Here is a 17435-nt window from a genome sequence, read left to right on the forward strand (position 1 = left end):
AGGAAAGTTATCATCTCTAATAATTGCTGGGGTCTTCTTTGTATTTTCTAACTAATCCCTCAATTTCTCTTTATCATGGAAACACTTTACTTATGATTTCTTCTTTTCTCATCAAGCTCTTCAAGAGAATATTTTTTAATTTACCCAATTTCATTTAATATCTTTATAAAATGTTTTTCATCGAATCCTTCAAAATCAACCAACCTTTCTTCTTACAAATAGCCAACCATCATCTGTTAGTTTTATTGTCTGTACACCTTTCTTTTATCAATTTCTTCAAATATGTTTAATGTTTCCAATAGACATTTTCTATGAGATCTCACAAATTGATAAAAAAAAAGTTAGGATGTTTAAATAAGGTAAGTAGAGTAGAAAATGTAAAAAACAGTTATATAAGTTTGTGAATGATGTGATAGATGTTATTGAAATTGTATTATTTTTAATTGCTAAAATAGTAACTTTTCACATTTGTCCTTGTATTTAAAAATTGATAAAAAAAATTAATATGATTGATTATTTGTAAATTATAATTGTTTTTTAATTAAAGTATTTTTTCAACAATTAAAACATTATTTCTAATACCGAGTTTGAGCTAACTTCGAAAATATAAATTATATAAAATTTTCATACCATATTTTCGGTTGTCATAAACTTTATTCAGAACAAAGTTTTAATTATGAATTATTTATTTTTTAATTATAGTTATATGCAATTAAAAAATTATTTTCGGTAGTGGAACAAATTGTTTCTGATAATGTGTTGGAGCTTTAATTTGATAAAGGAATTTTTTTTTATGAAATAAATATTAATGCAGTATTTTAGTTTATTAAAGCAAAATTCATTGATAAAGTTTATGCATAATAATAATAATAATAATAATAATAATAATAATAATAATAATAATATTTCGGAAAATCATATGAATGATACATTGAAATATGTATCATTCAAAAGAGTCATGGAAGTCTTTAATTTGTTTATGGATTCGTGTCATAAATAAGATTACAGATCCAAAAAGAAAACACATATGCATAATAAAATACAACCAAATTTTTACACAGTTTAGGGATTTGTAGTTATTATCTTCACCAGCTTTCTCATTCGTCGCTCGAGAGGCAGGTCAAAGAGTTGTTTTACCGTATTAGAATGACCACACAAGAAGTCGTAATAGTTATCCAACAAATCTTCATCTTGTATGTTCATCTCCACTAACATTTCCTAGATATCAGGTTTAGAGTACTGGAAAGTCGATGTACAACGGAGTGTGTGCATGTGTTCACGAAATATGGAGTTTCGGTCTTCTTCTGCAACAACATGGTGTCTGTTATATTGCAGATTTTCTTTTGTAGCATTAGTCACTTGATGTGATGATAAAGCAACAACCTCAAATGAAATGGTTTGTGGCTCAGCAATATCACATAACATATCTGACTGATCATTACCCCTCCCAAGGATATCAGTTAATTCTTCAAACCTTGTGTTAAGCCTTTTTTTCCAATTGCAGATCAATGACATTCACCATGGGGGCTTTTACCACCTGATGGCTGAGATGGCTGAGGTGACACCGATGAGGGTGTCAGATTAGGGTCAGGGTTGTATGAATCGACATTAGGGTCAGTTGAGCGAGGAGTTTCACATTGATTCGCATCCAATTCTGGCTCCTCTGGGATGTCCTCCATATTGTGATCATTAAGATCTACATTAAAATGATGAGACTAAGTTCGACTTGATGACTGTTGTGTTGTTCTCCTAATCAACATATCCTACACTTCATCCTCTACCTTGAAATTTTTCGAGCTTGTATTCTAAGCGAAACCACTCAATCCACTAAATAGATCATGGATCTCACGCCATCTCTCCTTAAGTCTTCTATGCCTGTTATTCACATTATTTTTTGTAATCTCTGCCAATGCACTCTAATATAGGGATTTAACGATGTTTGTGTAACCCTGCGTCGTCCAACTACCATCAATGCGGTTACCCATAGATGCCTCATCGATCATGGCATTCAACAGTCAGAAATCCATGTCGGTAGTCAATTTTTTGTGTTCACAGACACCTACAGATGACTTTGAAGCAATACCCTTCCTGCGATCCATGATAAAACCTAATAAAAAAGGTTAAACTTTTGCAATAACATAAATAGTTTCATACATAGAGATTAATAAAGGTTGAATGTCAACATTAAACGAACAAATTGTTCTTACAACAATATAAATATAAGTTTAGGAATATGACATAAAATTAATTATTACAATAACCTGTCCACATTTTATTTGCTATAGTATCCCTAATTTGTGACCCGAACTTGTAGTCATCCTCACGAGTTTGTGAGTGTGACACATCTATATATCCTTGCATTAAGTCATGGTCAACTTCTTCAAACAAAGAGTCATCATTATCCACCCTGCGAAGAAAGTTATGGAGAATACAACATGCTAAACACAATATCAATTATAGTGTCCATTGAGTAATGAGGCTTTGTTCCGCTAACGATAATTGGAAATTGTTTTTTGAGCACCAAATGTTCTTTTGATAACATTTCTTAGTGAGGAATGATGGTGATTAAACAACTCATGACATTTTGTGGACCTCTTCGGGAATACTCTTTTAGATGGTATCGAACTCTGTGATATGGAGTTATAACTTGGGCTTTGAGCATAAAACTCGCGTCTCCAAGGTAGTATTTGCCTACAACCATCCATTAACACCTATTACTCATAACTCATGTGACCAAATGAATATTTATTGCACTTGAAAACACACTCAACTAACCTTTCGGAATGACCAATGGATCCTCTCGTACAAATGCATCCTTCAATATCCTGGAATCAGAGGTTTTTCTTCCCACTCGATAAGAACATATGTGAATTTCATGTCAAAATCACAAACAACAAATACGTTTTTCGTTGGCCAGTCTTTTCTTCCACGAAAACGAGGAGCATCAGCTCGGAGGACTTTAACATGAACGTGAGTGTCGTCTATGACACTTAAACAATTCTAATACACAACAAATTCACATTTATAAATAAGTTGCACTGCATACAACATGAATTAAACATTTAACTATTGTTTCTCATATTCATACCTTAAAGTATGGAAAAAATCGATTGTTGTTTAAGATATGAGGTTCAACTTCGGTCCCAACTAGTTGAATTAAGAACTCTCCATGCAACATCAATATTGCCTTAAAAACATTATGAAAGTGACAAGACACTATTTCCCCGGACCGATGAAAGAAGAACAAAACACTTCGATTCTTGACGTTATGACCAATGATGTGTAAAAATTTAGCCACTTGTTCTTCAACTGTAGATCAGAATGCATCTTTAACCATCTACCATCTTCGTTCCTCTTATTCGTTGACATAAATTAATAAATGCTTTCGGACCCATGCGAATAATGTCACGACATCTTTTAGTAAGGACCAAGTACAACATCAATTCTTGTTGACGACGCTCTTTTTGTGGAACAAACTCCGATATAGCATTATTTGTCTTGGTTAACACACACAACACATTCAATCCATATCCAATCATGCAAAGGATTGTCATTGTTGCTACTTGTGTCCACAAATTGATTTGCTCTTGTATTTGTGAAATTAGTGTGAAATCATCACCAATTACACTGTGATTCATGTCATTCGTGTTAGACATCTCGACATTGTCGAAATACATAGACCAATGGTTATCGTTATCCATTGTCACAAATCCTTGACAATCATATAAATTTAACTATTAAGTCTAAAGAACCACATTTTATAGAAATAATAGTACATAAAATTAAAAATAAAATTATATAATTCATAAAAAAATTATCTTTATACTCAAATTCTTTTACTTTTAAAAAAAAAATATTATATGTAAACTCTGTAAAATGGAATCATTATAATTATTTTACAAATTCAAAATAATATCAATAAAGTTCTTTTACTTGATTTTAGAAAAATTAAATATTATATGTAGACTATCTATGAAGTAGTATTTTAAAATATTTAAATATTCTGTATACTTATAATTATTTTATAAATTCAAAATAATATTTATAAAGTTCTTTTACTTGATTTTAGAAAAAACAAAATATTATATGTAGACCATCTATAAAGTAGTATTTTAAAATATTTAAATATTCTGTATATTTATAATTATTTTATAAATTAAAAATAATATTTATAAAGTTCTTTTACTTGATTTTAGAAAAAAAATAATTATATTTATACTATCTATAAAGTAGTATTTTAAAATAATTAAATATTTTGTATACTTATAATTATTTTATAAATTCAAAATAATATGATAAAGTTTTTTATTTGATTTTAGAAAAAATTAAATATTATATGTAGACTATCTATAAAGAAGTATTTTAAAATATTTAAATATTTTCTATACTTATAACTATTTTATAAATTGAAAATAATATTTATAAAGTTTTTTTTTACTTTATTTTAAAAAAAATATTATACATAAACTCTAGGTATTTTCAATAATAGAAAAAAAATATTAATAAGTTTTTTTTAACTACCAAATAAAAATAAAACTCATTCAAAATTTCATTAATGTTCATTAATGCGCTTGAGTAAACAACTTAGAAAATCAAAGGTCAACAACATACTTCTATTAAAATAAATAAATAAAGAAAATAAATAAATAAATATTATAAATTCATTCTCCAGATTCGATTCTTCACATTCCAAATTCATTATCTATGAAATTTATACCGGTAGAAAATGTAGAAAATCACGGTGTCGACGATGGAACCACCAACGACCATCACGAACCACAACCGTCCACCAAGCACCACCAGCGGAACCACCACCGACTACCAACGGAACCACCACCGACTACCAGCGGAACCGTCCATCAACCACCACCAGCGGAACCGTCCAGCGGCCGCCACCAATGCCACCAACGGAACACCACCATGAACGGAACCCCACCCACACCTTGCACCTCCAACAACCGCGCACCCCAACGCTTGTAAACCTCCAACGACCACGCTCCTCCGACGATCGGGCACCTCCAACCACCTTTAAGGTCCTCCCTCAACTCAAAAGACATAACTCACCTACTCTCCCCTTCCATATTTATCATCCCCTCTCATATTTATCACTCTATTAACTCATCACACATCACAGTTGAAGAACCTTGTACGAATTTGTGTTCTTGCAGATGGAATCTCATGCGTGCGAATCTCATGCAGAACAAATATATGCAACTGCATGACACTGTTATGGCACATGGGGATAATAGGTGAAGGGTAATATGACACATGCTTTTCAATCCGGGTGAACAGTAATCACCCGGATCCAAATAATGCCTAAGTGATGTATTGTATTTCAAAATGTTAGGAATTCAAGTCTGAGTGAAAAGTTTCACATTGGATGAAGATGAGCGAGATGAGTAATATATAAGAACAAACTCATTGTCTTAAGATTTTAGGTTGAATATGATATCATGCACTCTTATATGGATTAGTTGGTTCGTAATAAGTAAAATCATACCTTCCTTACTTATTTCACATTATAAAAATGATTTGTTAAAAATTCATAATATTATTATTATTATTCATATTAATATTATGATTATTAATAGTATTATTATTATTGTAATAATATATTAATGTTATTATTATTATTATTATTAATATTATATTAACAATATTAATATTATTAATATTATTTTTATTTTTATTAATATTATTATTAGTACCAATAATACTAATACTAGTAATATTATTAATACAACAAAATTTATTTAATGGAGTAGTTAAATGTTTCATGTGTAATTTAAGAATATAGTTCAATTCTCTTATGCACCAAAAAATAAAATAACAAGGGTAAAAATAATTAAGGATCAAAACAAGTGATTATAAAAGTAATATATATATTAAATACTTTTTTATTTGTCGTAAAATTAGAGGCTTTAATTTTTGGTTCTATACATTTTTTCTCTATTTATCATTTCTATAAAATTTGAAATTATTTTTGTAGTATTTATGAAAAGTGCGAATTTTAGTTTAAATATATGTCATTTATATTTGATTTTTAGCCTCCAAAATTTTAAAATAAAAAAATATAATTTGTGTCACACGTCTTTAAAAGTTGGTTTTAGCTAACATCGTATCATAAGATTAGTTTATTCCCTCTTCAACAAATAAACAACTATGGTATAATATTAGGATTAATTAAGCATACAATGCCAAAGGAGGCTTATAAAAGAAATTTCAGAAGTCACACGTAACATTGATGATATAGTCTCAAAGAATTCACCAAAGAGAAAAAGATGACAATCTTAAGCAAAGTTCAAACAATTTAAGACTTCATCAATGAATGAAAGCAAGGTGGAAGCATCTTATTAAGAAGCATGGTTATTTTTTTCTCTCTTTATTTTGACTTTTCTGCCGAATATAGAATATAAGAACATGGTCCCAAAATAACGTGGCCAAGAATGTGTGTCACTATCTAATAAGCAACAGCTAGCATATCGTGTTACTATCATACAAAGTAATCATAAAGATGATTAATTAAGGTCGAAAACACCCAAAGGAACGAATCACAAATGCAAAAGTGTGATTAAGAAGCACAACAAAGCATGATTATCTTATAACCTTCTTTTATGACCTAAAAAATCAAACACGTAGCACCATATTAAACACTTCTCAAGTAGGATTTGGGGTGTTGTAATTGTGAATAATTTAATACTGTGGAACATGAAGCTTCTATAGTTGAAAATTGTGATGGGTTAGGACATGCTAGGTCACCACGTTTTTGTAAGCAATTTTATATTTGTATTTCATTATACAGAATCACGTGGCGACTAGAGAAGTTAGGGGTTTCTTGTTTTTCTATTTTGTGTACCAAAATGTCCTTCTTTTACGAGTTATTAAACTTAACTAGTTGTTTTATAGTTTTTTTAAGGAAATTTGATTTTGTTCAAGTAGTATCCTCTCCAATAAAAAGGTATATTTATAAAAATAAAATGTTAGAAAATTAATTTATTTTGCATTAAATTATTTGCTATCGTAGAAATAAATAAAATATTGATATAACATTTTACAAATTTCAAAATTATCTAAAGAAGAAATTGTTTTATATAATTTTCAAATAATGTATAATATTGACAAAATTTAAATATTGTTTAGAAATGACAAAATATTTAACTCGTGTAATACAGTTGTTTAGGGTTTATTAGACATTTTTTAAACTAAGTTTTGTAAAAAGTTTTTTATCATATAGTCTAATTGAATTTATTGTTTGATAACCACTAAAAAAAATCATGAAATAGAAACTAATTTTTAGAAACCAAAATAATTAGTTGTAATAATAACTAAATTAGAGACCATTTTAGAAACTTAAAAAGAAATAGTTTCTAAATTAGTTTCAATTATTGTTAAATGGTTTCTAAATTGGTATCTAATTAGCAACCAAGGTTTTTGCTACCAAAAAAATTATTTAGTCCCTAAAATTGTCTCTAATTTAGTCACTATAACAACTAATTATTTTTTGTCTCTAAAATTGGTTTCTATTTTATGATTTTCTTGTAGTGAACATTAAAAAAAAACTGGAACAAATTTAAAATATAATTCAACTATCATTTTTTTTATATTTTTTATATTTTTTACATATAATTTTGTAACATTGTATATAATAAAAATTATGTAAAGTACTATATTTTTTTATTTTTTTTTACATATTAACAACAATTGTGTTTAGATTGGAGAGTGAAAGTGTGAGAATTTAAAAAAATAAATGTGTGAGGATTTGATAGTTTACGTAATGGGAGATATGTTTAGATTTAAATAATTTTAAAGAACATAATATTTGATAATATTTTATTCATTTACATTTATTTTGAGACATTTAATTTTGGATTTTTTTTTTAAAGAAACGTAGGCTTATTATGTTTAATAAAAAATATAATAGTTAATTCTTAGAAATAGTTGGATGCTACAAAGTCCATCTAGGTAACATTATGAAGGTAAATAATTACATATGAGATATTATCTATTTTGGAAATTGAAACATGAACAAAACCGGAAACATATATTTTGTTTTTTCTTTATACATAAAGATTCTAAATTGTTCATCAATAATTTCTTTTGTATAATGATAGGTAGAATTATGACCCTAGTCGAAACAAGTCTTCTTGTTAAGACTTGGAAGTTGTATAATAGTAGGTAGGATTCCAACTTACTTGTAAACAAATCTTATCATTAAAGTCTAATTAGGAAAATTAAGATATGAACACCAAAAAATAAGTTGAGAAATATCTATCTTGCATTAATATAGAAATTTTTTATCATAATAAAGTCAAAATAAATAATCTAAAACAAATATGTTGAATAATATAATGAACCCTAATACATGTAACTAGAGTCAAATAATAATTAATTAAAGAATAGTGATGTAAACCTTAATTATAGTAAAAGAATTATAAACTCAAGATGGTACTTTACTATAAATAGGACTAGGAAGATCTAGAAAAATGACAACATATTGAATGTTTTAGAAAAAGAGATCATTGCATCTCTTGATTAGAATAATAATAATAATTCACACAAAAATATAATTAATTAAATACGTTAAGATATAATTATTAGCTTAATCATTTTTATAAAAAAATTGTATGTATCCTTATAATAATATACTTAAAAAAAGATATATAATAATTGATAAAAAAAAACAATGAAAAAAATAAATATTTAAATATGTAATCTCCTAATATATATAATTATAAATATATATATATATATATATATATATATACTATAATATATATATATATATATATATCTTTTTATAAGTAATGTTGAAATTACCTAATTCCAAAATACATATAAAAGAAAAGAAAAGTGTAAAATAAACATTTTATAATATTTATAATTTACATGTTTTTCAATTTAACACAATTAACGATTACCATCAACATAAAACAATTGTAAACTATTTATTTTTCCAAACCAATCATAACTTTTAATTTATATAACAATTCACACATATATATAATTTAATCATTATACATACTTAAGATAATAGAACATAACAATAATATCAGCAACAACTTACACTTATTCTCAATTCAATACTAAAAAAAAAATTTAATTGTATTTTCTATTATATTGTATCACACTTAACACATTTCGAAAACCTCTTATTAAGTATGTTTCATTAAAGATGAACAAAATGACTCTTGTATGATGGCATCTGAATTATCATCGAAGGGATATAATTTTGATATTTGCTTACTCGCCTGCACTTCAAGGCTTTTGAGGAGTTTGGGGTTATAGAAGAAGAGGTTTATGCAATACCCTTCATCAATCTTTTCCTCATCTTTGTGTTCTCTTCTATGCTTATGTATCATGCTGCTTGGTTGTGCAACCTGTCCATGTTTATTGGTGGGTCGACAAAGATATTGTCGAGGAATGAACTGGTAGGAGTCCAAGGGAGATCACGTGCATTGACACTACTGATTGAAGGGAAAAAAATGTTGAGAGACGCTTTTACAAAGTGAGTCATATACTGATGAAGTAGTTTAACCTTTCCTTATATGACACTATTGAGGGGACTGAGTTTGCCACCATGGGTTTGTTGTTCACAAATTGAGCAAAGAACCTTGCATAAAAGGTTTGAAAAGAGTGTGTTGAATCTCTTGACAAGGAGTAATACCATGACAAAGATGGTCCTTTGAGGGTAGTTGGGAAAATTTGCAATGCACTGTCGAGTCATTGGAATATAAGTTTGCCTAAGTCATATATGTCTTTGAATGTGCATCCAAAGAGGAATCATCATACTTCTCTATATAGGACACTTTCATTTGTGGGGGAATGTGATGCTTATGAGTTTGAGGTGAAAAGATGAAAATAATAAAGGTTTCTTTCAATAAAATCATCCAACAGGGTCTTGGAACAACTTTAAAAGATTGTTGTTGACATATTCATATGACTCCCTTTTATGACAAGGAACCTTCGCCCTAATTGAGTGTTTGGATCTTAATGTTAACCTTTCACAACAAGAAAATCATTACATAGAAACTAATTTTAGAGACCAAAATAATTAGTTACTATTTGACTAAATTAAAGACAATTTTATAAACTAACAAAATTATTGGTATCGAAAATAATTTTACTATTAATAAAAAATTATAAAATAGTTTATAAATTAGTATCTAATCATTAACTACAAAAGTTTTAGCTACTTATTACTTTATATTCTAAATTAGTCTTTTAGAGACTAATTTAAAATATAAAATATTAGTAGCTAAAATTTAGGTAGCTAATTTAAATATCAATTTAATATTTGTTTAATATTTTTTAATTAAAAACAGAAACCATTTTAAATATAAATATTTTTTAATCTCTAATTTAGTCAATAGTAATTAAATATTTTTTTTATCTTTAAATTTAGTTACTATTTAATTTTTTTTTTTTTTTATGTTTGTATGTTGTTGTTATCATAATATATGTTTGTTGTGTCTTTTACTATCATAACCTATTTGTCACTTGAAAATTCTATGGGGTTGAAACTCAACAACCCTACCATGTGCATTGAACTTTTGTAAGTTATCTTCAAACCTTCAACTAGATTTCAATTCAATATATTTATTAAGAATTTGACCAAAACAATAAATTCATCATGCTACCCATAAAATATCACTTTTAATTCTCTTTAACCATATTATTTCAATACAAATTCACCACATGTAACATTTTTATTATTTATTTATTTTATTAAATTTAATTTCATCACTAATAAAAACAGTAGTTTTTTTTAATTTTTTAAAGTATAAAAATGTAACCCCTTTTCATCCATTAATAAAATTATTAACCAACACATTAGTTATTGTAATTTATAAAATCATATTCATAACCAACAATGACTATTCATAAAACGGATAAATTTCAACAAATGACACGATCAAACTTTTAAAAATGAAGATTAAACTAGTCACAACAACAAGAGATTGTGGTTTTAAAAGTAAAGGATTTAATTGAGCGTTTCAGAAGTAAATGAACGAAATTAAAAAAAATAACACAAAAAATAATTAATTGTTTTGGAACTACAGGAGGGCAAAAGCGTCATTGGAGGAGGGAGAACGAAAAAAAAATAAAAGACTAGGGCATTTTGGTCACGCGGTTTTTAAGTAAACACAAAGGCTACAGAAAACAGAAGGGCCTACAAGTACAAGTATGAAGTGTCTGTTTCCGAAGACGCGAAATGCCGAAGATCTCACCTCAAAATAAACTATCCTCAAAAGCCTTCTTCACATTTCACACACCAACAACACTGTCTCTCTCTATTCTTCTCCCCCACACACTCTTTCTCCGCGTCTTTCTTCAGAACCAGAAGAAGAAGCTCTGGGGAAACCGCAAGAAGAAAAAGAAAAAGAAAACACTACTCTAACCAAAACCCACTACCCCATTATGCCATGCTTCACACCACACCCTTCTCTTCTCCTCCTTCTAACCCTTCTCCTATCTCTCTCATTTTTCTCTCTCTCCACCGCCGCAAAAACCTCATCTTTCCATTCTCTGCGTGTTCCAGGTTTTTTTTTTTTTTTTTTGCTTTTACTTGCCCGTTTTCGAAGTTTTGATTTTTCTGAAATGGGTGTGCTTTTTTCGTGTTTTTGTTTTCTGGGTGTTTTTCAGATGGAGTTGAGGGTGGTGGTGAGGGAGAGTACCAGAAGGTGCTACCGTGGAAAACGAGGAGATCGATGGCTGAAGATGCTCCGAGCAACACGTCTCTGATATTGGCTCAGAGAAGAACGACAAGGAAGGACCCTTTGGATGACTTTAACCGTTACACTGGTGGTTGGAATATCAGCAATCGCCACTACATTGCTGTCTGTTCCTACCTAACCTTCAATAATCACCACTCATGTCTTTTCTTTTTCTTCTTCTCAAAATCATGCTTTTTATCGTCGGTGTCTTTTATTTCCAAGTTCGGTTTGAATATTTGGATATATTTAGCGAGAAAATAAGATAACCTAGTTTTTACTTGTATAGGCTAAACTCGATTTATGCATTTGAGTTTTTTGAGAAGTGGGATGAGAATTTTTTTTATAAAAAATCAGTGTTTATGTTGAGAGTTTCAGTTCCCACCTAACCTTCCATAATCACGCTTGACCATTTTCTTAATTTTAAATTATGCTTTTAACTTGGTGCTTGTCATTTGTTTCCACTTTTTATTAGCTTTGGTTCCAAGTTCTGGGTAAATTTCCCAGCTAGAAGAAAATAAGGAGACAAGCTTAAATAAACTGAGTTTCTCTTTTAAGTTATTAAAATAAATTTATGTATTTCAGATTTTTTGAGGAACCAGACAAGAGAACTTCTATCAAATTTAATGAAATTTAACTTAGGAGCGACTCAAAGTATTTTACTTCTATCATTCTTACATAGTAGAGAGGGTAGCTCAAGATTTCTAGCTGTAATGTTTTGACTGTTTTGGAACTACTACTAATGTTTGGTTGACTTGTTGGCTTTTGGTGCAGTCGGTTGTTTTCACTGCGGTTCCCTTCTTTGTTGTTGCTGCGGTCTGGTTTGTGATTTTTGGGCTCAGTTTATCCTTAATCTGTTTGTGTTACTGCTGTTGTCCAAGAGAGCCTTATGGTTATTCACGTTTGGCCTATGCTTTATCCTTGATCTTCCTCATCCTCTTCACCGTTGCAGCAATGTATCTCTCTTTCTCTGTGACATATAATATGTTATCTTTGGTTCATATGACTTTTAAGGATTTCTAAATGCGTGTGTTTGGTTGTTTTAGAGTTGGATGTGTCCTTCTTTACACTGCTCAGGGGAAGTTTCATGGGAGCACCACAAGCACACTGGAATATGTGGTGGGTCAGGCAGAATTCACCGCTGAAAACCTCAGGAATGTGTCAGATTATCTTGATGCAGCTAAGAAGATCGGAGTCGATGCCGTTTTTTTGCCTGCTGATGTTCAGAAGGAGATTGACGAAATTAAGACTAAGATTAACTCTTCTGCTTCAGAACTTTCAAGCAAGACTAAAGATAATTCAGAGACAATTAAAGATGTCATAGATGCAATGTTAGTACACTTGGAAATCTTGATTTGGGGTTTTAAAATGTCTTTTTTGCTGACAACTATATATTGTGTGCTGTAGGAGACTGGCTCTGGTTATTCTTGCTGCTGTTATGCTCGTTCTTGCATTTGTTGGATTCTGTACGTTTCTTTTATTCTGTTTTAATACCTGTTTCTGTTTTTATTTTCTGGCTCTATGACAAAGGTTTTTTGTCGTCTCATTTGATTGTTTTTGTGGTCAAAACTTTCTGCAGTATTATCAATATTTGGGCTGCAAGGTCTTGTATACTTGTAAGTTAAATTAATTGAGCACTTTTCTACATCTTTTTTACTTCTGGACTTTTTTAATTCTTAATGGTTTGTACCATCAAATCACCAGTCAGTAAATCATGTTCTTTTAATGACTGCAGCTTGATCCTCATTGGTTGGATTCTTGTTGCTGGCACATTTGTACTTTGTGGTATATTTCTCTTTCTTCACAAGTAAGTTCCTTCTATTTTGTAGAATTTATGTTGAAATTTTTATTTTTCACCTTTGCGGCTGCTCTGTTAACTTGTTTATGAGTTACTTAGTTTTCACCTAGGAACAAATCTGGGATCTCTTATTTCAATGCTTAGCAGCGGCCTTAGGATTTGATCCTGGTTGCTGATTGGAAGTCTTGATTTAACATTAAAGCCTTTTGTATATATCAAATCATCATGCCTTTCCTTTTATTTTGCTTTGCTTGTCCAATAGTAAATGGATTCATTGTGAGACATAAAAATGGAAAAGCTTGTGTGTGTGTGTGTGTGAATCATCAATAGATTTTAAAGATGCTATATATGAACTTTTTGTTTTAGATTTTGTCTTAAACTAATTTATGCTCTAGCAAACTGTTTAGTTGGTTTGCTTTCTGTTTTGAAAAGCAGATAAAATTCTTGAATGCAATGGGAATTTTTATGCTGTAAGAAAGAATTAATCAAGACTTCAGATGTTGAAGTTACTTAATCATGTTTTTTCAATCAATATAGAGCTTAAAATGATGTAAATCATTTATGATGATTACATGCTTTGGTTGTGATAGCTAAAATGGTAAGTTTTCAAAATTTCAAAATATGAGACGAAAATAGGGGACATTAAGGAGTGCATTGTCACATGTTTTTGGACTGTCTGCTCTTTATTATTGTTATAATTTAGGTGTGCTACCTTTCCTAAATGAGAGGGTGAGTACCTAGAATCTAAGGAATGGGCTTTTGTTACTTGTAAAATCACATGTTCATTGCTTCATTTGCTCTACATAGTTCTAAATGAGATAGAAGATTTGAGTCTTGGCAATTGAATCTGTATATTTCCATCATAGCAGAACAAAATCTTCCTACTGGAAAAATGTAGACAATCTTGCCAAATGCTTTGTTAATTAGTTTAGTGCTTTGAAGATCCTATATTCTTAAAATTCTCATGAGGACACCCATTTTAATCAACTACCTTTATATCATTTGATGAAGTCCATTTTCTGCTATAATCACTTGTGTTGCACTTGCACATATATAACAAAAACATATTTTTTTTGCATATTTGCACCAGTGTGGTTGGAGATACATGTGTTGCCATGGATCAGTGGGTGCAGAACCCTACTGCACAGACAGCCTTGGATGAAATTCTTCCGTGCGTAGATAATGCAACTGCCCAGGAAACCTTGACACGAACCAGGGATGTGACTCATGAGCTTGTTAAATTAGTTAACAACATCGTTTCCAATGTCACAAACAGGAATTTCCCACCTGCTGCTGGCCCCTTATATTACAATCAATCAGGCCCCTTGATGCCTCTTCTTTGTAATCCATTTAATCCTGACCTCACTAATCGGTCGTGTGCACCCGGGGAAGTTCCGTTGGACAATGCTGCTGAGGTATGAGACTATTTTAAGATTTTGAAAACTAAATCTATATCCAGTAAAGAAAAGCCTAGCCACAAACACATATATGTTGTAAGATAAGAAAAATAGCCTTTAATTAATGCTTCATTACTTAAAGCTCATCGATCACAACAGTAGTTGTTAGAACTGGTTCAGCCCGGCCAGTTGATCCAGAAATCTGATGCATGACCGGCTTGGGTTTTTGATATTAGACCGGTTATCCATGTCACCCCAATATGATGTCATCAGGCCAGGTAAAAACTGGATCAAACCTGAAGCATATATATAATATAACGTATGCACCAAACATGAAGCATATAAATTGGATTTGAGGCCTTAAGGATTTAGTTAAAATATCTGCAAGTTGATAACTGGAGTTAATGAATTCAGTACAAAACTCCTTAGAGATCAACTTCTGTTGAACAAAGTGATAGTCATTCTGTATGTGATTAGTTCTTTTATGAAACACTGGATTCAACACAATATGAAGTGATTATCATAATATAGCTTCATTTGTTGAGTTTTATGAAATTTTAACTCTTGAACGAGTTGCTTTATTCACACATGTTCAACTTTTGCACTGAACTGAGCAATAACATTTTGTTTCTTACTCTTAGAAATCAGATTTCCACCAATAGACACAAAATATCCACAAGTAGTGTTTCTCTATAGGACACCCTGCCCCAACAACGTCACAGTATCCAGAGATTGGTCAGTCTTTATCTTTATTCAACAATCCTTGCCTGGGAGTCTAGTTGATATATTTAAAAATGAGTGTAACAACATTCCAGTAGTCAATGCTAGGATCTGCATAAATTTACTAACAACTCCAACAACAAAGGTAAGATCAGGTCCTGTGACTGAGGTAAATGAGTTTCCCCACTACCCTTTTATATCTCTTAGGATTGGTGAATGACACACCTTGAACAAGCATCAACTTTTGATTCAGACCGATATTTAACACCTATTTCTTTCAAAATATCCAAACCATATTTACTACCTTTGATTGAGCTACCTGTATACCAGGAAGGTATTTGGGTGGGTTTGGTTCCCTCTCCCGTTGTAAATAGGCATATCTCATGACTCTCATCCTGTCAAAGCTTGATGATTATACTACGCATGCATTCATAAGATGATGTTTTTGAGAATATTCCTGATATAGAAAATGGATAGTGATGAAATTTTGTCTGAAGCAGGGGTGGAAGAACTATACCTGTGAGGTTTCTTCGTCAGGCATTTGTAAGACACCTGGTCGGATGACACCGATCATTTACGGCCAAATAGAAGCTGCAGTGAACATAAGCTATGGTTTGTATCACTATGGTCCATTTTTGGTTGATCTACAAGACTGCACTTTCGTGAGGAAAACATTCACAGACATTGGCAACGACCACTGTCCTGGCCTGCAGACAAATAGTGAATTGATTTATATAGGATTGGTTTTGGTATCTGCTGCTGTTATGCTGTCTTTGATCTTCTGGGTCATCTATGCAAGGGAGCGGCGGCACCGTGTTTATACAAAACAGTTCATTGACGGCTAAATGTGTTGGACTCGACATTAGAGTGTACATTTGAGTTATAGATGATTGCATTCTCAGTTGAGTCTCTTGTTTCATGTGATGTATGTAGAGAGTTGTTATTCAACTTGCAATTTACCTATACTTCAGTAGAAATGTGTCAGAATTCAAGCAAACCCTTTTATTACGGTAGTAAAGTAATGGTGTGTTTGCTCTCAATTTTTTTAGTTTCAAACTCAGACTTGGTTTCATTCTGATAAATTAAAATTAACAAACATTCTTATCTTCTATAAATCAAGTGACTGACAGTCCCAGTCGAATTAAATTGCAAATTAAAAGTTCAAATAGAAAGAAAAGTAATCATAATAAAATTTCACTATAAACAGTTATACGCTTGCATTTTTTCAGAATTAGGAAATAAGCAACCCTAAACATGATCATATTTTATAATTTATTATTTAATAACATTTGATCTTATTTTTTTTTTCAGAATTAGGAAATCAGCAACCCTAATTTAGTAACATTTAGATCAAAATACGAGTTGATCATAAGTCAAAAATTATAATTTCTAGTTATGGTACAACTTTTTTTATTTAGAGTGTGATAACTCAAATGTCAGAATTCAATTGTGATTAAATAGACAACTAATGTAGCATGTAACAATGAATTCAACAATACCTGACCTTTGCTACTAGACAACTAATGTACCATTTGACTTTTCCTATTTGACTTTTCCTACTAGACAACTAATGTACTACTTGACCTTTGCTACTAGATAACTAATGTACCATGCTACAATGCTACACTTGACCTTTGCTACGACCATTACTACAAATTAAACTCTTTAATAGTGACTTAATTGACATAATTTTCATTATAAGACAATTGATGCAACTTGTTACAATTTTTCTCTTGTGACTTTGACTTTGTTATCAATTGGTGGATTAAACACTTATCACTAGGACAAACTATAATTCATAGTTAGTGT

The 17435-nt window shown here is 30.4% G+C and overlaps 1 protein-coding gene across 1 annotated transcript; it reads left to right on the top strand.

Moving 5' to 3' along the window:
* Positions 1-11163: 11163 nt before the first annotated feature.
* LOC137820148 (uncharacterized) lies at positions 11164-16666 on the top strand. The gene is made up of 9 exons (XM_068624004.1): positions 11164-11539; positions 11644-11837; positions 12486-12667; positions 12758-13042; positions 13119-13177; positions 13291-13327; positions 13447-13518; positions 14600-14924; positions 16127-16666. The coding sequence occupies exons 1-9, from the start codon at positions 11419-11421 to the stop codon at positions 16469-16471; spliced, it is 1620 nt and encodes a 539-aa protein (XP_068480105.1). The 5' UTR covers positions 11164-11418; the 3' UTR covers positions 16472-16666.
* Positions 16667-17435: the final 769 nt, after the last annotated feature.

The sequence above is a fragment of the Phaseolus vulgaris genome, chromosome 9 (assembly GCF_051622355.1).
Source record: "Phaseolus vulgaris cultivar YP4 chromosome 9, ASM5162235v1, whole genome shotgun sequence".
NCBI classification, from domain to species: Eukaryota; Viridiplantae; Streptophyta; class Magnoliopsida; order Fabales; family Fabaceae; genus Phaseolus; species Phaseolus vulgaris.

What these genes read in the sequence shown, in the direction of transcription:
- LOC137820148 (XM_068624004.1), top strand. Translation starts at nt 11,419, where the DNA reads ATGCCATGCTTCACACCACACCCTTCTCTTCTCCTCCTTCTAACCCTT. An exon ending in GCAATCGCCACTACATTGCT is followed by an intron (nt 11,838 to 12,485) that starts GTCTGTTCCTAC and finishes CTTTTGGTGCAG; the next exon opens with TCGGTTGTTTTCACTGCGGT. An exon ending in TCTTGCATTTGTTGGATTCT is followed by an intron (nt 13,178 to 13,290) that starts GTACGTTTCTTT and finishes AACTTTCTGCAG; the next exon opens with TATTATCAATATTTGGGCTG.